This window comes from Pleuronectes platessa, chromosome 11 (assembly GCF_947347685.1).
Source record: "Pleuronectes platessa chromosome 11, fPlePla1.1, whole genome shotgun sequence".
Lineage (NCBI taxonomy): Eukaryota > Metazoa > Chordata > Actinopteri > Pleuronectiformes > Pleuronectidae > Pleuronectes > Pleuronectes platessa.
The window spans coordinates 1,751,906-1,775,175 of record NC_070636.1 but is presented as its reverse complement, the minus strand read 5'-3'; the positions used below and the strand labels follow the sequence as shown (position 1 = coordinate 1,775,175).

Genomic DNA, 23,270 nt, shown 5'->3' with positions numbered 1-23,270 from the left:
ATAAAAACCCACATGAAGCAGGTTTGAGTGTCACACTGATAATTAAAGAGCTGAAATGTGTTTTGATATGAACTTGGATTTTTATTTGACTGGTTCAGAGAGTTTGTTTAATTAGTGTGATACTATATTAAACAAGGCCCAGTGTCATTGAATGGAGAAGCTAAATGACTCAGCAGGTTGGATAGCAAATAGGAATAAGGGAGAGTGATTCATTCATTCATTCAGTTGCTTATTTCTCTTATTAAAATGCATTTTCAAATGGATTTTTGGTCCCCCCCCCCCCCCCCCCCCCCCCCCCCCGTTTTGCACTATAGGGCTGTGGAGTTAGACAGTGTAGTATATTCCCTTAGCTAATAGATATCCATAGCACAGTTACCAACCATAAATGGTATGTTAATATCCAGCTAATGATTTTCTCTAGCATAGGTATAGATCATAATGACATGTTAATATCTTAAGGCGCCTTGAATCTTAAGTTCAAACCTTTAAGTCTTATCTCCAGATGTTTCATTGTGTTTCTCCTTGTCTGAACTATTCTTGAACTGCCTATGGAATAATGAGAGGAGAGATGGTTTTCAGCCGTCCCTTAAATCTTAAGGTACGACACATTCCCAAATTCAGGCAGAAGGCCGGTTGTGTGACGTCATTATATCTCTAGGTTTGTGGTAAACAACTCCCCTATATAACGCCTTACCTTGCAGAGTCAAGTCAGATTTTCACCAATTGGCTGTATGTTATCTTCGAGTCTTTAGAGCTCGTCCTGACCTGTAATACTCTTGTGTAATAAACATTACACTTGTAAGTTCTGGGTCCACGTCTCCTCTCTTCGAACATCGACTTCGACAAGACACTACTGCTGGAAAGATACGATAACAGCTCATAGGCTTTCCGCTGACCTAGAGAACATATTAAAAGAAGCATTAATGTTTGTTATTATTCCCAGAAAAATATTGAAATAATTAAGACAATCAGACCTGATGTGACCACTGATACACATTCCTAAGTTAAACAGGCACCACCACTGCTCAGTTTCTTTTCATAGATGTCTTGAAAATAAGATATTTCGTCATTATTATCATTCTCCTAGGGTTGCAACTGTAACGGATGTGAACACGAGATTCAGGACTTGGTTTTGGGTTCTTTATTTTGCTGCAGACACCTGCAGAAACCAACAGAAACCTTTTTGCTCCATACAAAAGTCCTCAGTGTAACAAAATTGCACTTATACTTTTCTCTTAGTATATAAAACCCACTATACACAACCTTATCTATTACATAAAACTACACACACCACAAATTGTTGGGCAAACAGTTATTAAATAAAAAGGAAAACCCACATACCTGCAGAAACCAACAGAAACCTTGATGCTCCATACAAAAGTCTACAAAATAGAATAAAATTACATTAAAGGCTGCCGAACTAATTGGCGCGAAAACAAAATGGCGGCTGCATTAAATAAAATACATCTTTGTGGACGTTTTAATTACATTATTTTACAGCATTTCCAAAACATATAAACACTCAAAACAACAGCGCAATATACTTATATATTCAACATGAAATTTACATCGGTCATTTATTAAAGAAAACGATAAAACAGCACGGAGCATTTCAACAGGTGACTTACCCTCAGTGTAACAAAATTGCACTGAGGGAAGGAAGAGCCGACAGGAAGTAAGAACTTCAGGGAGCACAAAAGGTGGTGCACAGCCACATCACTTCCCTAGGTAGTGTTAACAAAATAAAATAACAAAATAAAATTCACAAATACAAATTATAAATACAAATAAATACAGTACATTCTTTACTCTGTTACACAACTACAAATGAAGGGAACAAATTCTTTCATCAACAAAGGAACTGGAAAAGGAACACTGTGCTGAGCTTTACTCTTCTTGAAGTTGTGCATAACAAAACAAACTAGATGGTCAAGGAAATACTTACTTCAAACTTTTGTGAACTAAAAATCGAATACAACAAGACCCCTGGAACGCGTTCACATTGACCGATCTATCATGACCAGACAAACAAAAAAGTCTCAAGGGGCATTATGAGAAACACAACAGGTAGGCCGCTATTTTGCACTTAGTGGCCAGTTTGGCCAGCTGACTCCGAATTTAACAATCCTGCGGTTTGACATTTAGGCTCATTCATGTCAACGAGGGTCCTCCTCCATCGCTGCTCTGCTGTCTGTGTGTGTGAGTGTAATGCTGCGTTCCACACGACTCGTATGTCAGATATTCTGACCGGAAATTGCCCAGCTTGTACAAACTTGCGGTCTCTTTGCTTTGTACCCCAGCTTCATCTGTGACCTGTGAATGGACCATTTCTAAAGCAGGCGACCTTATTTCCAAAAAAGAACAAACTGAAACCCAGCACTGTTGAAAAGCTGTGGTTTTTTAATCAAAATAAATAAACAGTTATCACTATTGTACGTATTACATTTTGTCCCCACACACATAAGCACAGTCACAAACCAAGTAACACAAGCATATTCACATCAAAAACACTTTCCCTTTTGACCCCACCATTGTATTACAAAGACAGACACCATATTAATAAGTTCATCATTTATTCATTGGCATTACAAACCTCATTCATTAATTTATTCAATTCAAAGCTTCACACACACCAAAGCCATAGTGTAATTTTAATTAGGGCCCGAGCACTGACAGGCACTGACAGACAGTGAGGCCCTATTGAAATTGTAAGAATTATTATTATTATGATTATTATTCAGTTAATTGAATTGGCTTTTTGAGGGCTTTAACATGCTCAAATTCTTATCAAATTTTCAGAAATTAGATAGTGGTTAAAATATACGTATTCTGGAGGAATTTTCAATGGGCGTGGCAAAATGGCTCAACGGTGCCCCCGAGAGCCCAGACGAGAACCCTGATATACCGATCTTCATTACATTAAATGTCCACTTGATGGCGAAGTAGAGCAAATGAAGCACCATGAAAATAGAAAAATCATGTAGTAATCAGTAGAAAAAAAGATATATAAACAAAAATCTTTCGTGTTATTCAATGAATTATATTTTCTACGGACATAAAAACTGTTAATAGTCTATTTAAAACAGTGAACTAGGAATATGTATAAAATGAATATCTGCTGATAATTCTTAATTAAACTTTTGTTGCAAAGGTTGCAACTGAATCACTTCTCTCCTTTATGAATCCTCACGTCTCTTACAGTAGGACTGAATCTTAAATCTTTTACCACACTCAGATCAACTAAACGGTTTCTCTCCTGTATGAATCCTCATATGTTTATTTAGACTGCTCCTATGGTTAAATCTTTTACCACACTCAGAGCAACTAAACGGTTTCACTGCTGTATGAATCCCCATATGTATATTTAGACTGCTCCTATGGTTAAATCTTTTACCACACTCAGAGCAACTAAACGGTTTCTCTCCTGTATGAACCCTCATATGTATATTTAGACTGCTCCTATGGTTAAATCGTTTACCACACTCAGAGCAACTAAAAGATTTCTCTCCTGTATGAATCCTCATATGTGTATTTAGATTGCCCCTTTCACTAAATCTTTTACCACACTCAGAGCAACCAAACGGTTTCTCTCCTGTATGAACCCTCATATGTATATTTAGACTGCACCTTTGGTAAAATCTTTTACCACACTCAGAGCAACTAAACGGCTTCTCTCCTGTATGAATCCTCATATGATTATTTAGATTGCCCCTATGGTTAAATCTTTTACCACACTCAGAGCAACTAAATTTTATTTTTTCTGTCTTACATCCCATATCACTTAAAGGCTTTGTGTTATTTCTTGTATTTAAACCAGTCTGAGGTTCCCTGGTCTCCATCCAATCATCCTCACTGACTTCAGTCTCAGAAGAGTCTTCAGTATTGTCCTCAGGACCTGGTTGTAAACGTCCATCAGGACCTAAGTTCCTGGCTGGTTCTGGTCCTCCACAGTTCGCTCTGTTCTCTTTCCTCTCACTCAGAGGAAGCGTTGACGATTTAAGTTTCTCTTCATCTTCTTCACTCTTCACAGTGACAGGAGTCAATGTGAACTTGATATCAGCCTCCTCCAGTCCTTGAAGCTGCTGTCCATCCTGAGTGGTCCACGGTTCCTCCTGTTCCTCTTTAATGTGGGGGGGCTCTGGGTCCTCCTGGTCCACAAGGGGGCTCCACTGCTGCGGCTCAGGGGGAACCTCTTCTTTATTCACCATCAGTTGCTGGACGTCTGCAGGACACACTGAAACACAAATACACACGTTTATCATTTCAAAGTTTCCTGAAGTGTTTTGAAAAACTTGTGTTGTGTCGTTTAATGTCGACTGTTGTGATTTTTTAATGATCGAATTCAAGAGGCAGAGATGTTGAGGTCGTTTACAGTTGGTGTTACGACTGTTGGTATTTTAAATTAGCTTCTCTGTGTGTGTGTGTGTGTGTGTGTGTGTGTGTCTGTGAAGATGTTTATGGAACTAGTCTCTAAACAATAAAGCAGGAGGGTGTTGGCAGGAGCAGTTTGGGCCAGTCATATATATAGCCTAGATATAGATATATGACTCTCACATAGTGACTTATAATAACCGTTGCTGCTTTGTGTTAATCTTGAAGTTCGTTTAGAATGTGTGTGCGTCACATCGCTCAATCTCACACCTGTCTTGATAAGAGGTCTGATAAGAGCCGCTGCCTGTTGTGGGATAAATCTGCGGCATACAATACACTGTACTTTAACTTGTTCTCATTTCTAGCTTTGTATATTAAAGCATAACTCCATTAGATTTAATCATCACACAGAGTTCAAGCAGCTGCCCCAGGTTCTGGGGGGAAGAGAGAGTGGAGTTGTTTTGGTTTGGAGGATGCAAATGTTTACACAAACAGAACATACAGCCGATAGAGCATGAACACAATATTCTGACTCCAATGAACAACAACTCCGACCAACAAGGAGTCATCTGAGTCAAGGCTTGTTTGTACCTTTTTCTAAACTGTCATGAAGGATTTTGCCCAGCAACTATCAGAGGAGGAGCGAGATTGGGAGCGGCTGCTCATCATATCCTTATTCCAGTACCAAAAGGGAGGTACTACGCCTGTGCACCATCAAGGAAGGACTGTGGAAGACTTCCCCTCGTTATTGACTAATCCTGTTATACCTACTGTATTATTATTACAACCGCCGTCAGTGTGGCGCGACTTGTGACTGTCCGGTGCTGCTAGAGGGCCGGGGCTGTGCTTTGGGTGCCCATCGCTCTGCTGTAACATTTCATTACTTCTTAATTAATACTTGATTGAACCAAAGCGAGACCGGCTCTTCTCAAATTTAGTATAAACAAAAACGCAACGACACAACGCAGATCGTAAAGGAAGCAAAATGAAACAAAGGGTTTCTGGTAAAAAAGAGTTTTTCATTTTAAGGCTAAATTAACCAATTAGGTCCCTAACAAAGGAGAACAGGGTGAGGGGACGTTAGCTAGTTGGTTAAGCTGCTTTCCGACAAAAACTGTGGGTCTTTTGCACAGACTCCATCACAACAATATTAAATCCTTCTCATTATTCAGGTGAGAGGAAGAGCAACGGTATATTAGGAATCACACGTAAATAAGTGAACATCATGCACAGAGTACAACATTTCTTTTATTTTGAAGGCGTCAAACATTTTTACCTGACGTACATCCTGAATGCAAGCGATCGCACGGTGTGTTGGCGAACAGAGTTTCGGAGAGATGTGAGTTAGCCGTTAGTCCGCAAAAATGTCAGCCCACGATAAAAAAGAAAGATCAATACAGAATGTAGAGTTTTTAACGAGACATGGACTGCTAAGAATTTATTTACTGAAGTCAAGGGAAAGCTGTGTGCTTAGTTTGTGGAGAAAAGATCGCTGTTCGTCAGGATTACAATTTGAATCGCAATTACGAGTCAAAGATGGAGAGACTTACAGAAACATGACCAATGAAGAACGTGCATGGATATCGGAAGCTTTGCTAGCTAAGCTGCCGAAGAAACAAGGATTTTTTGACCAAGCTCTCCACATCCAGGGATGGAGCTGTCAAGACCACCTTTGTGATATCCCACAAAATCGCCAAAAGGGGTAAGCCATTCTCTGATGGGGAGTTTATCAAGGAGTGTTTGGTTGACTCTGCTGCACTAATATGCCCTGAGAAGAAAGAGGCCTTTGAGAACATGTCCCTCTCCAGGAACCGTAACGAGAAGGATTGAGGACATCACAGGAAATCTCGAGCTTCAGCTGCAAAAGAAAGAAGTCGATTTTGACTTTTTCTCCTTGGCTCTGGATGAGAGCTGTGATGTCCGCGACACAGCCCAGTTAATCATCTTTGTAGGTGGGATGACGAAAGACTTTGAGATTACGGAGGAGCTGGCAGCCATGCGGTCAATAAAAGGGACGACGACTGGGAGTGATTTGTTCACGGAGTTAACTGCAGTCTTGGACAAGCTGGGACTCAAATGGGACCAACTGGCAGGTGTTACAACCGATTGTCCAAATCTGACAGGGAAAAATTTCTGACTTTTGATGCGGATGCCAGATAAATGAGGGAAATCAACCCAGATATTAAATTGCTATTTTTGCATTGTATTATACATATCATGTTACTGATGTTGTAACTAAATTTATCAGGGCAAGAGCATTGAATCACAGACAGTTTGTTGCACTTTTTGAGCAGCATGAGACTGAACATGGGGACATAGGATGCCACGCAGCTGTCGGATGGATCAGTCTGAGCAAAGTGCTTAAACGAGTATGGGACCTGAGAAACGAGATTCGAGTTTTGTGAAAAGAAAGGCAAGGACATCCAACAACTCTCAGATGCAGACTGGATGGCAGATCTTGCATTTGCTGTTGATGTCACTGCATTAATGAATGAGTTAAATACCAAACTGCAAGGCAAGGGCCTATTTGCACATGAAATGTACAGCCTGGTGAAGGGTAACATTCTCAACCACATGCCAACACTGAAAGAAGACCCACCATCAGTTGATCACCTCCTCGGGTACTCATCCATGTTAGGGGCACTGCATGGTGAGTTTTCAAGAGGATTTCAAGACTTCAAGACAGTTCAGTGCAGTGTGGATAATGCACCTAGTGATGTTCAGCTCGAACTCATTGACCTGCAGTCTAATACACTACTGGCAGGGCACTTTAAGTCAGTATCTCTGCTGGAGCTGTATTCTTCTCTCAAAGAGGAGAACTTTGTATAAATGAAGAGGCATGCTCAGTAGATGTTGGTTCTCTTTGGATCTACTTAAATATGTGAACACATGTTTTCTGTGATGAAGTTTAACAAATCCAGATACAGATCCTATCTCACTGATGATCACCTGTCAGCTGTCCTTCGCATATCCACCTCAGATATTCAACCTGACGTCGGTTCACTTGTTCAAGCCCAAAACAGACTAGATTTCTCTCATTGAACAGAAAAACAAACAGAATTCCAGCAAATGTGGTGATTAGACTATATGCAAATAGTAAAAGCACTTTGCTCGATAATGGAACAAATCATAATCAGGATTATTTTGGACAATATCGAAATCATGATTATTCAAACAATTATTAATATGTGGCCTTATTCTAGAGTCTAAGACATTGTTTCGAATCCCTTTCAAGATTTTTGTGCCGTTTTCTTTCTTTTGTAACAATTTGATTTATATTGCTGTCTCAACGTGATGCTGACATGGACACGCAGTGGTGAAGGGTTTCTGTAGGATTTTTATTTCAGCGAGACCTTCAGTAGATCGCTGCACTTCACACACAGGTAGGGTTGCCAACTCCCCGAAAAATAAATAAGAGACACCTCATTGGCAGGGCCGGCCGACCCGATGCCTTCACCCTTCCTGGCGTGTTGAATTTTTTTGTCCCTTTTTTTGTGAGTGAAAAGATTTTTTAACTATTTGACCCTGAATTGAATTAGATGCATATTTTTGAGTGACATAAACACATGGAAAAACAAATTAGTATCCAGCAATTCACTTTAATAATAAACTATATTAACTGAATAAAAGAAGTATCTTTATTAAACAAAAACCTTCGGAAGCGTATTGCATTCACTTGGAAAAAAAAAAGATACAAATCCTGTTTTACAAACTTCCTTTATCTCCTGTATTTCCTGATTTAAAGATCCAGTTTTTCGCTCAATTTTTTTCCCCATGATTTTATTTTGAAAGTGACGTATTGCGTCCATAGACGTAGCGCCGATGAAATGGTCAGACTCTCCTTCTGAGTCTGACCAGAATTCATTTTCCATTGACATTTTACTGACCATTTTTTTAAATCTCACAGTAATACGGGATAAGAGTGCGTCCCTTTACAGCTCAATACGGGACGGGTGCTATTGTTTCTGAATACAGGACGAATCCGTTTTTCAAGGGACGGTTGGCAACCCTAGATGCAGCTGACTGTGGTCCCTGGATAATCTGTTTGAACCGTGAGCTGGTGGCTCTTTATTCGTGGGCTCTTTAAGGGTAGCACTGCGCCCCCTCCGGACCGTCACCCACCGCCCTGGGCTCCCGGCTGCATGCGACAGGTCTAGGGACTAATAGCTGAGGCTAAGCTACGTGCTAAGCTAAGTGGCTTCGCGGCGGCTAAGCTAACTACAGCTAACGGAGGTTCTAAGCTGCGGAGCCGAGCTTCGAAGTCGCTGAGCATCTCGCCTCCATCGCTACCAACACACTGCATTTATTACATGTAGCACTACTGTTAATGGAGGCGGAGGAGTCAGTGAACATGAGAGACTCGGAGCAGGAGAGAGAGAGAGAGAGAGAGAGAGAGAAGACATCGCTGCTGTCTCCGCCTGTTCGACTACGAGGCTGAGCTCACACAGAACACAGAGTCACGGAGCACCAGAGAGTAGGGGCTGGTCTGTGTGGCTGTTTAACTACAGACCGGTGATTGTAGCCGTAGTGAGGCAGAGAAACAGCTGTTAGCAGAGGAGCTAGTTCACAGAGCGACCACTACTAGCGAGTGGTAAACAGGAAGTGACGAAATTAAGCAGCACGCTTACCCTAATGAAGTAATCATAACATTTACTCTGACCAGTAGAAGCTTATCAAATGAATATGAGTAGAATTGAGATCAGCCTGTTGGTGCGGCCCTCCACAACTGTCCATGTTCTCATGTGGCCCCTTGGGAACATGAACCCCCCCCCCCGTGCTCCTGGGACTGACCTGCTCTGTGCAGCCGGACTACGGGCTGCATCGCGGCATCGAGCAGTCTCCTCTGGCGGCAGACCTCCCGCTGCGACAGCTCTGTCCGCTCCACTCGCTCCTCGGACTCTGACAAGGTTTCCTCCAGCCCCGCGAGGATCTGCTCCCCCGCCGCCGCGAGCCGCTCGGTGAGCATCGCTCTCAGCTCCGGGACTCGAGCCTTTCCTCCTCCTTTCTCCACCTGCAGCAGGAAGTCTTCAGCGGCAGCGCGGATCCGCTCATGTACCAACACCCGCAGCAGCTGCACGGTGGCCATGTTCCTCCTCTCTGATTCTCTGAGGGACAAAGACTTCCAGCGACAGGAAACAGAGAGTCCGAGCCAGCAGCGCCCCCTGTTGGACTGGAGGACGAAGAGGAAACGAAAGTGCTAATACTTCACAGTAGAAATATTCTGTTACAATTACTTGTAAAACATGTTGTAAAGTATAAGCAATTAAATAAACTTAACCAATGGTGGAAGAAGAATACGGATCATTCACTGAGGTAAAAATACCAAGACAGTAAAGTAATATTCCATTACAAATAAAAAATACTAAGACAGTGAAGTAGGAATACTCAATAATAAATTTAAACAAACTCCGACAGTAAAACCAAAAATAACAATCCCCAGTGTGGGGACACACTGAACTCTAGTGTTGAGATCACATCAACACACCCAACCTCAATAGAGAACCCTCTTATTGAATCTCTAAGTTCTTTGACCCTGACAGGAAGACGTGAAGGAGAATTCTGTCTATGTTCCAGACCAGTAACTCAACTGTTTTGCCCGTGGACACTTCAGCCCTCAGGTGGGAGGAGCTTGGGATTGAACCAACAACCTCCTGGACAACTCAGTCCACTTTCACAGTAAAGTATCCACGAAGTTTCATGAATTTATATCCTGAGAAATTATCCTTTTCAGTTTGACTGAACTGTCACTTCCTCAAAGTAAGCAACTACAAAAGGAACATTGTGCTTTTACTCTGAAGATAAACAGGAAGTGATTCTATGGATCTTATTGCCGTGACAGATATCAGAACCAATAACAATAATCAAATGATATTTTCTGGATTTTGAAGAAGTTACTTGTTAACAATGCTCAGTAATGTATCTGTAAGAGTGGTACGTAAATAAATAAATAAATAAATAAACATGAACGTATGTTTTCAACGTGTTTTCCTGTTTCAGGTGCCGGTTAACCACACACACACACACACACACACACACACACACACACACACACACTCTTAACCAAACACACATAATTATTACTTCATTAATATGAATTTGAAGAAACAGCAGCTTGATGAGAGAAAGGTCTAATGAGTTTTTCTTCTGAAAATCTCGAAGCTTAAATAAAGTTTTCATTCACCTGCAGAGATATTAAAAAAGTTTATAAAAACCCACATGAAGCAGGTTTCAGTGTCACACTGATAATTAAAGAGGCATAGACAGACATAGGCCCAGAGAGAGAGAGAGAGAGAGAGAGAGAGAGAGAGACATAGACCCATAGAGAGATAGAGAGAGAGAAAGAGAGAGCGAGACCCAGAGAGAGAGAGAGAGAGATAGAGAGAGTGTTGATCCAGTAGGTGGCGCTAACACTGCATACACACTCATACCCAATCGTCGTTTTCGGTTGCGTTGTCGGGATCTTTGAGCGAACTGTTGGACGAATTTCTTATAAAACACATAGCACACCATTCAATTCAATGCAACGGGTTTATTTATAGGTCTCGTGATTGTGTGACAAAATTTGTGGGAGGAGAAGCGCCGAAATAAAGACGAAAGAAATATGCTTCACCCTGCAATGCATTGCCTAGGGGTGCAAGCCACTAATAACAAGTCCCAGTGTCACAGAATGGAGAGGTTGAATGGAGAAGCTAAATGACTCAGCAGATTGAACAGCAAATAGGAAAAAGGGAGAGTGATTCATTAATTCATTCAGCTACTTATTTCTCCTATTAAGATGCATTTTCAAATGGATTTTTGTATGTCTCCCCCCCCTCCCTATTAGCACTGTGGGGCTGTGGAGTTAGACAGCTCATTGGCTTTCCGTTGACTCTGAGATCATAAAGAAGCATTTACGTTTTTTAATAATCCAAGAAAAAGAAAAATATTGAAATAATTAAGACAATCAAACCTGATGTGACCACTGGTACATAATCCTCAGTTTAGCAGACACCACCACTGCTCAGTTTCTTTTCATAGATGTCTTGAAAATAAGATAAGTCATCACTATTATCATTCTCCTAGAGTTGCAACTACATGTTAAGGGAACAAATTGTTTCATAAACAAAGTCACTTGAAAAGGAACACTGTGCTGAGCTTTACTCTTCTTGAAGCTGTGCCTAACAAAACACACTAGACGGCACCAAGTTAATACTTACTTCAAACTTTTGTGAACAAAAAATCATATACAATGAGACCCCTGGAACACGTTCACAATGACCAATCTATCATGAACAGATAAACAAAAAAGTCTCAAGGGGCATTATGAGAAACACAACAGGAAGGCCGCCATTTTGCATTTAGTGGCCATTTTGGCCATATTCCACATTTTTACTTTGAGGTACTTGTACCAGGGCTTACATCAGATCAACTTCAAATTTAGATGAAAACAAACATAATTAAACATTAAAATTACATTTCTACAATTTGTAGGACTGCAAAGCAGCACTGAATGGGCCCAAGCACATGCATTTTGAAGGGTTGCATGCGTTTTGCACACTGCGGCAAAGATAAACGCTTCACTTCCTGCGTCCGTCACGTGATGTCGATCCTTGCCTGCTAATTGTTCATTAGATTAAATATGTTTGTTTTGAATCACTGCCCTGTGATCTATGTTATTTTATATAGATCTGTGATCTACTTAGTCCAGTATCACACATATTGACAGACGGAGCCAAAACATCCCAGCAAAAACACAAGCATGTAAAAAAAAATCTCAAATTTTAGAGATTGGGGACATCACAGCTATCCTTGAATCCTGCTGTTTGACATTTACCTTCATTCATGTCAACGAGGGCTCCTCCGTCATCGCTGCTCCGCTGTCCGTGTGTGTGAGTGTAATGCTGCGTTCCAGACGACTCGTATGTCAGATATTCTGACCTGAAATTGCCCAGTTCTGACTTCACATCAAACGTAAGCAAACATGTCAGACTGTGAGAAGCTGATTAATTTGTCTTGTGATGAGACAACTCAACTGTAGCCAGTGCAGCCTCAATTAGTACAGAAACAAAGAAGAGGAGGACGAAGACACCATTATATTTTTATCTGACTTTTATTCTTGGAAACACATTCAATACATAAATGAGAACATACACAGTCATTGAATTTCACAAAACAACTGATCATTGTTTTAAAACAAACAAATATAATAATATGAACTAGTTAAGAACACACGTTCATACTGTGCAAGGTCCACACTTTAACCTTAAAATGAGATGAAGGACTTTATGAAAATAGATACATTAGGTAGAAATCAGTAGAAACAAGATATATAAACACAAATCTTTTGTGTTATTCAATGAGTTATATTTTCTAGGGACATAAACTATTATTAGTCTATTTATAACTGAACTATGAATATGTATAAAATGAAGATCTGCTGATAAATCATACTAAAACTTTTGTTGCAAAGGTTGACACTGAATCACTTCTCTCCTTTAGGAATCCTCACGTCTCGTACAATAGGACTGAATCCTAAATCTTTAACCACACTCAGATCAACTAAACGGTTTCTCTCCTGTATGACTCCTCTTATGTCTATTTAGATGGAAACTATGGATAAATCTTTTACCACACTCAGAGCAACTAAACGGTTTCTCTCCTGTATGACTCCTCATATGTGCAGTTAAATGGCACCTACGGCTAAATCTTTTACCACACTCAGAGCAACTAAACGGTTTCTCTCCTGTATGACTCCTCATATGTATATTTAGATCACCCCTTTGGTTAAATCTTTTACCACACTCAGAGCAACTAAACGGTTTCTCTCCAGTATGAATCCTCATATGTGTATTTAGATGACAACTATGGCTAAATCGTTTATCACACTCAGAGCACCTAAACGGTTTCTCTCCTGTATGAAGCCTCTTATGTCTATTTAGACTGCCCCTTTGGTTAAATCTTTCACCACACTCAGAGCAACTAAACGGTTTCTCTCCTGTATGACTCCTCTCATGTCTATTTAGATCACCCCTCTGGTGAAATCGTTTACCACACTCAGAGCAAATAAACGGTTTCTCTCCTGTATGAATCCTCATATGTAGATATAGACTGCACCTATGGTTAAATCTTTTACCACACTCAGAGCAACTAAATGTTTTTTTTTCTGTCTTACATTCCATATCACTTAGAGGCTCAATCCAATCATCCTCACTGACTTCAGTCTCAGAAGAGTCTTCAGCCTTGTCCTCAGGACCGGGTTGTAAAAGTACATCAGGATCTGAGTTCCTGGCTGGTTCTGGTCCTCCACAGTCCGCTCTGTTATCCTTCGTCTCACTCGGATGAATCTTTGACGATTTAAGTTTCTCTTCATCTTCTTCACTCTTCACAGCGACAGTGAACTTGACATCAGCCTCCTCCAGTCCTTGAAGCTGCTGTCCATCCTGAGTGGTCCACGGTTCCTCCTGCTCTTCTTTAATGTGGGGGGGCTCTGGGTCCTCCTGGTCCACAAGGGGGCTCCACTGCTGCTGCTCAGGGGGAACCTCTTCTTTATTCACCATCAGTTGCTGGACGTCTGCAGGACACACTGAAACACAAAAACACACGTTTATTATTTCAGAGTTTCCTGAAGTGTTTTGAAAAACTTGTGTTGTGTCGTTTTAATGTCGACTGTTGTGATTTTTGAATGATCGCATTCAGGAAGTAGAGATGTTGAGGTTGTTAACAGTTGGTGTTATGACTGTTGGTATTTTAAATTTTAGCTTCTCTGTGTGTGTGTGTCTGTGAAGATGTTTATGGAACTGTACTCTAAACAATAAGTCAGGAGGGTGGTGGCAGGAGTAGTTTGGGCCAGACATATATATATATAGCCTAGATATAGATATATGACTCTCACATAGTGACTTCTAATAACCGTTGCTGCTTAGTGTTAATCTGGAAGTTCGTTTAGAATGTGTGTCTCACACACAGTCTCACACCTGTCTTGATAAGAGGTCTGATAAGAGCTGCTGCCTGTTGTGGGATAAACCTGTGGCATACAATACACTGTACTTTAACTTGTTCTCATTTCTAGCTTTTTATATTAAAGCATAACTCCATTAGATTTAATCATCACACAGAGTTCAAGCAGCTGCCCCAGGTTCTGGGGGGAAGAGAGAGTGGCGTTGTTTTGGTTTGGAGGATGCAAATGTTTACACAAACAGAACATACAGCTAATAGAGCATGAACACAATATTCTGACTCCAATGAACAACAACTCCGACCCACAAGGAGTCAGCTGAGTCAAGGCTTGTTTGTACCTTTTTCTAAACTGTCTTGAATTGAAGATTTTGCCCAGCAACTATCAGAGGAGGAGCGAGATTGGGAGCGGCTGCTCGTCATATCCTTATTCCAGTACCAAGAGGGAGGTACTACGCCTGTGCACCATCAAGGAAGAACCGAGGAAGACTTCCCCTCGTTATTGACCAATTCTGTTATAACTTCTGTTATAAAATATAACAACCGCCGTCCGTGTGGCGCGACTTGTGACTGTCCGGTGCCGCTAGAGGGCCGGGGCTGTGCTTTGGGTGCCCATTGCTTTGCATTAACTTTTCATGCCTTTTCATTACTTCTTAATAAATACTTGAAATTGAACCAAAGCGAGACCGGCTCTTCTCACATTCAGGATAAATAAAAACGCAACGACACGACCCAGATCGTAAAGGAAGCAGCATGAAACAAAGGGTTTCTGGTAAAAAGTTCATTTTGATGCTAAATAAACCAATAAGGTCACTAACAAAGGAGAACAGGGTTAGGGGACGTTAGTTAGTTGATTAAGCTGCTTTCAAACAAGACCTTTGGGTAAAACTCAGAGAAATCCTTCCAGACTTTCTGTTTCAGACATGAGCAACACAGCAGCAGGTTTTCTGCACAGACTCGTTCACAACAGCATCAAATCCTCCTCATTATTCAGGCGAGAGGTGGAGCAGCCGGGTGCAGCAAACAGAGACAGGAAGTGATGTATTAACTCCGCTGCTGGACCTTATGCTAGCTAACGTTAGCCTAGAAAAAAAATCAACCACGATTATTTTGGACAATATTGAAATCACGATTATTCAAACGATTAATTTTGAGTTTGAAAACATGATGCATTTATTCAGTATTTCTCTCCACTTTGTAAATGAGAACTTTGAAATTTCCTCTCATTATTAAATGTCCCCATCTGCCCCCCCACTACAAGCACACAGACAGAGCGCGAGAGAGAGGGGTGGGGGATGGTTATGGGGACCATCATCATTTACCCCCGAACACCTACATTGAGCGGGTTACATACAACAATAAGCAGCTGACTGGCGCGGAGAAATGCGTGTCCGGTGTGAACAGCCAGGCGGCTGCGCGCTTTAGAATGGACTCAATTGGCTCAGGCACCGAAATGAAGCACAGAAATCTGCGTTGCATTTCAGTCCGGGTAGGTACCGGTTGTATTGGAACCGGTTCTCGGTACCCAACCCTACTTGAGAGTGAGTGCCAGTCAGCAGGGCCGCGTTGAATGCTATGGGAGAAGGACTGAATTCTGAAGGACATCCAATTTCAGAAAATCTTTCAACTCGATTATATTAGTTTGGAGATCGTCTGACCTAAAAAATCGAAATCATGATTCAAATTCGATGAATTGCACAGCCCTACGCTAAGGCTATCTTTACTATTGTCAACCTGAATATTAAAGTCACCAAAAATAACAATTGTATCGGTCTTTAGGACTATGTTTGATAAAAACTCAGGGAATTCAGTTAAAATTTCACTATGAGCCCCAGGAGCATGGTAAATATAATAAGACATTCAAATGAGTTGTAGCCGAGTTTAGGATTAGGATTATTTGATAGACTGGAGTTAAAAATAGCAGCAACTTCACCTCCTCGGCCGAATTCTCTGGGAACGTGTGAATTTATATGCCGCAGGGGGGAGTAGATTCATTTAGACTGACATATTCATCTGGATCCACGTTTTAATCTGACACTAGTTCATTAACTAAAATAGCCTTTGATGACAGTGATCTAATGTTTACAAAAACACTTTTTAAAGTATTATTTTTCTGAGTTGTTGCAGAGGTTGTGTTAATTTGTATTTCGTGTTTAATTCTCGCCCTGTTATTGTTTAATTTAATCGGGCGGTACACAGACACAATCTCTATGGGGTTATGTGACTGATCCAGAGGGAGCGCAGAGAAGTGTGTAGCACTGCAGCTCTGCTTCCTGGTCCCAACTCTGGGTTGTCATGTGATAGACTGGCTCCTATATAAGAGAGCTGCTCCATTCCAAGTGTGCTGAACGCGTCTCTCCTAACAAGACCAGGTTTCCTCCAAAAAGGGATGCAGTTGACTGTGGTCCCTGGAGAATCTGTTTGAACCGTGAGCTGGTGGCTCTTTAATCGTGGGCTCTTTAAGGGTAGCACTGTGCCCCCCCCGGACCGTCACCCACCGCCCTGGGCTCCCGGCTGCACGTGACAGGTCGAGGGACTGCTAGCTGAGGCTAAGCTACGTGGCTCCGCGGCGGCTAGCGGGACTGACCTGCTCTGTGCAGCCGGACTACGGGCTGCATCGCGGCATCGAGCAGCCTCCTCTGGCGGCAGACCTCCCGCTGGGACCGCTCTGTCCGCTCCACTCGCTCCTCGGACTCTAACAAGGTTTCCTCCAGTCCCGCGAGGATCTGCTCCCCCGCAGCCGCGAGCCGCTCGGTGAGCATCGCTCTCAGCTCCGGGACTCGAGCCTTTCCTCCTCCTTCCTCCACCTGCAGCAGGAAGTCTTCAGCGGCCGCGTTGATCCGCTCATGTACCAACACCCGCAGCAGCTGCACGGAGGACATGTTCCTCCTCTCGGAGTCTCTGTCTGAGCGGACACAGACTGCCAGCGAAAGGAAACAGAGACTCCGAGCTTCGAGCCAGGAGCGCCCCCTGCTGGACTGGAGGACGAAGAGGAAACGAGAGTACTAATACTGCACAGTAGAAATCCTCTGTTACAAGTACTTGTTAAACAAGTAGTAAAGTATAAGCAACAAAATAAACTTAACCATTGGTGGAAGAAGAATTCCGATCATTCACTGAGGTAAAAGTACCGAGACAGTAAAGTAATATTCCATTACAAGTAAAAGTACTAAGACAGTGAAGAAGAAATATTCAATAATTAAATTAATCAAACTCTGACAGTTAAACCAAAATAAAGGAACATTTCTAGGACTGCAAAGTAGCAGTGAACGGGCCGAGCACATGCATTTTGAAGCGTGCAAATGTTTCCCTTCCTGCGTCCGTCACGTCATGTTAATTAGCTGATTAGATTTGAGTGGTTGGAGGTCAAAGGTCACGATGATTCATATTAATATGTAACCTGTCAGAAACACGTGGAGGAACTGAAACTGCTCTCTGCGATAATTCCAGTAATTGAGTTAACAATCACAAGAGTGATTTTGGGATGGATCGTTTGTTCCTCAGTCATTCGCCGCTGTAAATAATTCAGAGGAAATCATCAGGTCAATATTTACAGAAACCATTAAAGCTCTTGTGAAACTCTTGGAAGCTCCGAGGGCGATTGTGCGAATGCGGCGTGTTGTGTCTCTCGAGCACAACCAGTCCTCCGCTCTCGCTCACGGATGAGGAGACGTCCGGTTCTGTGTGTCGATGAAGAGGAGGAAATGATTCTACTTCATGTTCATCGTTTACTGGGAAAAACACAGCATCCAGTCTGAGGTCTCATCATTGTGTCAGCTTCCCTCCGTCCGTCCAGATTCTCCTCAATTTGTTTCAATTGAACGTCATCTGTCTTTTTTTAAGAGAAGCTGCCATGAAAGTAATTTCATTTTAGACGTTATTCATGTGCAAAATACAAAAAGGGGAATTAAAATGACAAATTCTCAGCATCTGTTCATGCGACACTTTGAGCAAAACGCTTTTCTACTTTCTTGTACAATCATCCTGTTGCAACTGCCCTTTACACAATTAATTTACAAACCACCACAGTGAAATGTGTATGTAATGGACATACTCTGCATTTATTTATTTAATTTTTATTCTATTGCCTTTTTGATTCATTCACGGGGGGGGGGGGACAGTGTAGCCAATAGTTTAAGCGAGACGACTGTAAGACCGATGAACAGTGAAAAAAGACACTTTTGAGTCTTAAGAGGAAAATTATCACAACGTCCACGACGGTCGCCATGTTTGCTGCCGTTAGAAACTCTGGACTCTGCGCTGCCCTCTAGTGGACGTGTTGCCATCGAACGAACAATCAGCGCGGTTGTTTTTCTTCTGACCACCGTCAGTAGCATCCTACAGTGAAAATGAGTTTCCCTCGACCAGCATGAATAAGGCCTGTGTTTGAACATATATAAAGATTATTAAAATATTCAAGTTCGTACTTGTCACGTTTGCTTCTCACGAAACGGGACACGAACCCACGACTCGTCTGGCGTCGTCTCATTCCCGTCTTTTCCCTGATTGAATGGCCTCCTCCTTTGTGATACACACACTTTTCCCTGGTCTTACTCTGGATTTCAATTTCCATCACATCTGGACGCTGAAAGGCGCCTTTGTGCAACGAGCGAACAATGAGGAGGGAGTCGGAGAAAAGAAGATAGCGAGTGAAGAGCGAGGCGAGTTCCAAAGAACCTTCCCGAATATACTTTTCCCAGAGCCGAACTTACATTAACCTCCTCCTGTTCCATTGTGGGAGATAGTGCGGTGCCAACAGAGAAAAAAAGGTCAGAGCTGAATAGTGTCATTGCGTCCGTGAGGCAGCGAGAAGCCTGCTGCATTAAAGAGTCTGTCGTCTCAGAGTGAAGACAGTTATTTGGGAAGGAAAGAGAACAAAAAAACAGATATGTCTCATAAAACCACTGATAGATTAAGAAAGGGAAACTCTACCTTAGTGACAGTGGGTTCGGCGTTAAAGCCTCGGGCAAATGAAGGGTATTAGATCTCCGAGGAGGAGACGTGTGATTTGCTTTGCATGAATATTCAGCCTCTCTCTGTTTCTGCTGTAAAGCCCTCAGGATTTTAGGAGAGCGTTGATTAAAAGTGAGCAAACACTCGACTCGGGTTCCAGCTCGGCGCTGTAATAAAACTGTGTTTACTGTATCAGTCCCGGAATTAATGAGACTAAATGGTGAGCAGAGTTTATCTGTGGAGATGAGGCGGATAAGCTGCTCGGAAAATCCTCAAAAGTTCAAGACTCAACCGCTGGAGATCAGGGAAATAAGAAAAGTTACAGCGTCGGACAGGGAAAAGGATCTTTGATAGAGAATGTAAGGATTTTCTGTAGGAAACAGAAAAACACATTTTCTTTAGGCGTTTGTTCGGTGTTCTTGCGAATTTAGAAAAACAGTGTGAAGAGTCTAAATGTCTGAAGTGGCTCTTCACACGTGAGCTGAACATACAGTCTTTGAAACGTTGTCGTGAAGCGTGACGGACAAACACAAAGATTAAGTTCTCATTTGTTTTTCCTCTAAGACAAGATAGACGTGACGTTGAAGCCTCGTTAGCTTTGAACGGTAAAACTTCATCTTTTACTCAATTCAGCTGTTGAGAATCTTTTAAAACGATTAATTCCCCGTCTCTGTACGAATCAGATGTGTCACGTTCCTACTCTGTTAACCTGGAACTGTTTAAACACAGCCTCAGGTTTGACTAACTACTAATAGTATATATTACTTCATAAATAATTTAAATTAAATATACATTATGTATATATTGTATATATTATACATTATATGAACTGTGCCCCGGACAAATCAAAGATTTCAGACCAGGCAGGAAACATTCAAACTGGTTTGAAACAAAACTCCAGGTCAGACACAAAAAAGGTAAAATGATTCTCCGAACTTTCCAGCTCTGTGTATTATCTTCAGTTCTTTCCTGTGAAATAAGATATTATTTCAAACCTTGAGGTTCAGCCTCTTTTGATTTAACCTCCGAAGAAAGTGATTTGTGATATCTGGCCCAACTCTGAGTTTATTTACAGCCTGATTGAGTTTCTTGCCCTTTTTCTGTCTGGGACTGGAACTCGTCTCTGCTCTTTTCATTATAAAGTCACTGGCTCAGATTTCTGCATTGGCCGAGGGATCTGATAGTAAAGTGTGACTGATGTTTATGAGCAGTTTGAACAAGACATTTATCAGATCTGAGTTCTCGGCTCTGCAGGCATTTCCTCGAGGCGGAGCTGCAGACAGAGGAAGGAGTGATCTCATTGGTTTAGAGGAGCATCAGTGGCCTCCAGCCCGTAGTCCCGCTGCGTTTTTATTTCCCAGAAAACGATCACTGACAGGAACAGAAAGGGCTTGAAGAAATAGGGCTTGAAGAAATACGAGGTGAAGAAATACGAGGCTAGAAACATCAAGAACAAAGTCGTAACTGATAAGAAACTGGTCACATTACGAGTTTAAAGAAAAATTTATTGTAAAATATAGGATTTTATTCTCAGAAAATGACCTTTTTTACAACTTGCTTCTCGTCACAATAAGTTTTCTTTCTTCAAAATGATGTGAATACTCTGTCGTTATTTGCAGATACTCCATAGTTCTGGAAATGTACGTGTACACATTCCGGTAGAACAATCATAATCCTGTGAGCGGCGTTACGTTTGAAAGATCAAAGCCTGTTTTCATGTCTGGATCCTCCGGCTCCACTCGCTGGAGGAGGACGCCACTCGAAAGCTCAAGGCTGTCATGATAATATTTGATCTAATGGACCTTCAGACAATTACAGCGCAGTGTGTGTCACTCCATGTTCCTGGAAGCTTTGAACACTCGACCGTAAATTAACACTCAAGGTCCTCGTCGAAAGACCCCCCCCCACCCCCCCCAACCACACACAAAGAAATAGAAGGTGATGGGAAAACTTGCTGGTGTTGCAGTTTTTCTCCATTTAAAAACCTTGACTGTTTCATCATGACCTGAAAACTTCTTATAACAATGTAAAAGTTTCTTTGTTAAACTACAAAGCAATCTATGGTAGAAACGTAAAATGCATTCATTGATATAAATAGCAGAGCTTCATTGCATGTATAGATTCATATTCTCCTAAATAAACTGTGTGAAACAGAGAAAACGTCATGAACAGTAAACAGATTTTCTCCCGAGGACGTGTGTTGTGTATGAAAACCTGTCCAGATGTTTGAAACAGCTGCAGTTCATCACTTCAGGGATTTCAAGATGGGATTTTCAGCTGTGACATAAATCAACTAATCGGAGTTGTTGTGTGTTTCACTTCTGTTGAAAAGGCTCCGATCAGACAGACCTTTACCATCAGAGGCAAAGCTCCGCTCCCAGTGTCACCAGCGCAGCAGAGCTGGCGGTCAATGAGCCTCATTATCCTCCCGGTTGCTGTGCGACACAAATTATAAAAACCGCCTGGAAGAGATGAAAATGATAATTTGCCTCTACGTGGTAATAAAGAGGTTGAAAATAACGAGCAGGTAGTCGGTGGCAATCTGTTTGCGTGTGGCTGAAGAAAAGGCTGAGAAGCTTGTACTGAAGCTGAGGCCGAGGGAACAAGACGTCCCACCAGGGAACAGAGTGCATGTGTAAGAACTCTTAATGGAGCCAGTTAAAGCAGCTCGTCTGCACAACAGATGATGCAACATGTCCTGAGAGCTGCTCCTCAAATATGTCTGAATAGGTTTCCTGTTGTCAACAACTATATACTTTATATTTTTCTTCTATTCTATTCGGGGCAGAGGAACTCAAACTGAAGCTGGGTTTTCCAGCTTCAGACCATAGACGATAATTAAAGATGGACGACACATCTCCAAATCCTCTCACTATCCAGAAAGGAAGGAATAATATCTTTGTGATAACGGGGATGGAACCACGATATCGAGGTCCCGCCGATACATCGACCAATCACGAGTCAGTCTCAGCTGTCAATCATGACGTTTCAACCCCTTTTTTATATCATCAAATAACAAATTAAATCCAGACTAATCAGAAACATTTCTAACATCAGTGAGACAAGAACTAACCTTCTTTGATTCAAATCGTTTTGAAAGTCTACTTTGAGTCATTAGTTTGGTCCATGTCCCGTCCACTCACATGGAGGAGGAGGGGCTCATGAGCTTCACTGCAGCCAGCCACCAGGGGGCGATCAAGATGCTTTGGTCTGTCATGTCGTCCATCTTTATATATGGGAACTATTTTCAGCCGCGGACTCAAGTTGATATTTCCAGAATCTCACTCAAAATATACTGAACTGTGTGTGTGCTTGTGTGTCTGTGTGTGTGCTTGTGTGTCTATGTGTGTGTGTGTCTGTGTGTGTGTGGCTCAGAGAAACACCAGGTTTTGGATTCACACACTCAGTCGGATGTTCCTTGTTGTTTTAGGTCTTTTCATGAAATGTGTTGGCAACACAAACACAGAATATTTCCAGGTTTATGTTTTCAGTCCAGACTTTGTGGCCTTGGCATTTAAAAAAAATCATCATGTACTGTAACGAAGGAATTTAATATAAAAACTGCACTGACTGAAGTGTAGAAACGTCATTTTCTGTCACGAAGCCCAAATCTTTCATGAACAGGGAGGTTCTCGTGAAAAATGTCCGTCAGAGGCTCGGTGTCTCGTGGTCAACGGCCGAGAGCAGCCGGTGTCCTGCCAGAGAATTCAGAAAAAGCCTTAAATTTCCCAGACAGGGGAAGGATTTCCACAGGACTGGAGGTTCAAGAGTCCAAGTCAACCTCTTCTGCTCCTCCTCCTCCTCCTCTTCCTCCTCCTCACTCCCACACCGCACCACTCCGAGGATCCGCTGCACAATTAAAAGCTGGCGAACGCTCAAAGACACTTTGTGAGGGATTAGCTCCGAGGGGAGGAGGTGATGTAATCCTGGATTGTTTTACAGCATCGCACTGGATCTACAGATGTTCTCATTGAGGACCACTTAGGAACAAGCAGAGACTAGTTTGAGGAGGT

General features: G+C 42.0%; 3 protein-coding genes across 3 annotated transcripts in view; 1 reads left to right on the top strand and 2 right to left on the bottom strand.

The window, feature by feature from the left end:
- Positions 1 to 23,270, top strand: part of LOC128450900 (E3 ubiquitin-protein ligase TRIM35) — a 454,970-nt gene that overhangs the window by 35,261 nt on the left and 396,439 nt on the right. The gene's annotated exons all lie outside the window — the stretch shown is intronic.
- Positions 2,378 to 9,260, bottom strand: LOC128450911 (zinc finger protein 664-like). The gene is made up of 2 exons (XM_053434674.1): positions 9,163 to 9,260; positions 2,378 to 4,234 (listed from the first exon to the last, which is right to left on the bottom strand). The coding sequence occupies exons 1-2, from the start codon at positions 9,191 to 9,193 to the stop codon at positions 3,237 to 3,239; spliced, it is 1,029 nt and encodes a 342-aa protein (XP_053290649.1). The 5' UTR covers positions 9,194 to 9,260; the 3' UTR covers positions 2,378 to 3,236.
- Positions 12,442 to 17,224, bottom strand: LOC128450904 (zinc finger protein with KRAB and SCAN domains 8-like). Its single transcript, XM_053434665.1, has 2 exons — positions 16,892 to 17,224; positions 12,442 to 13,933 (listed from the first exon to the last, which is right to left on the bottom strand). Exons 1-2 carry the CDS (start codon positions 17,184 to 17,186, stop codon positions 12,906 to 12,908), a joined length of 1,323 nt encoding a protein of 440 aa, XP_053290640.1. The 5' UTR covers positions 17,187 to 17,224; the 3' UTR covers positions 12,442 to 12,905.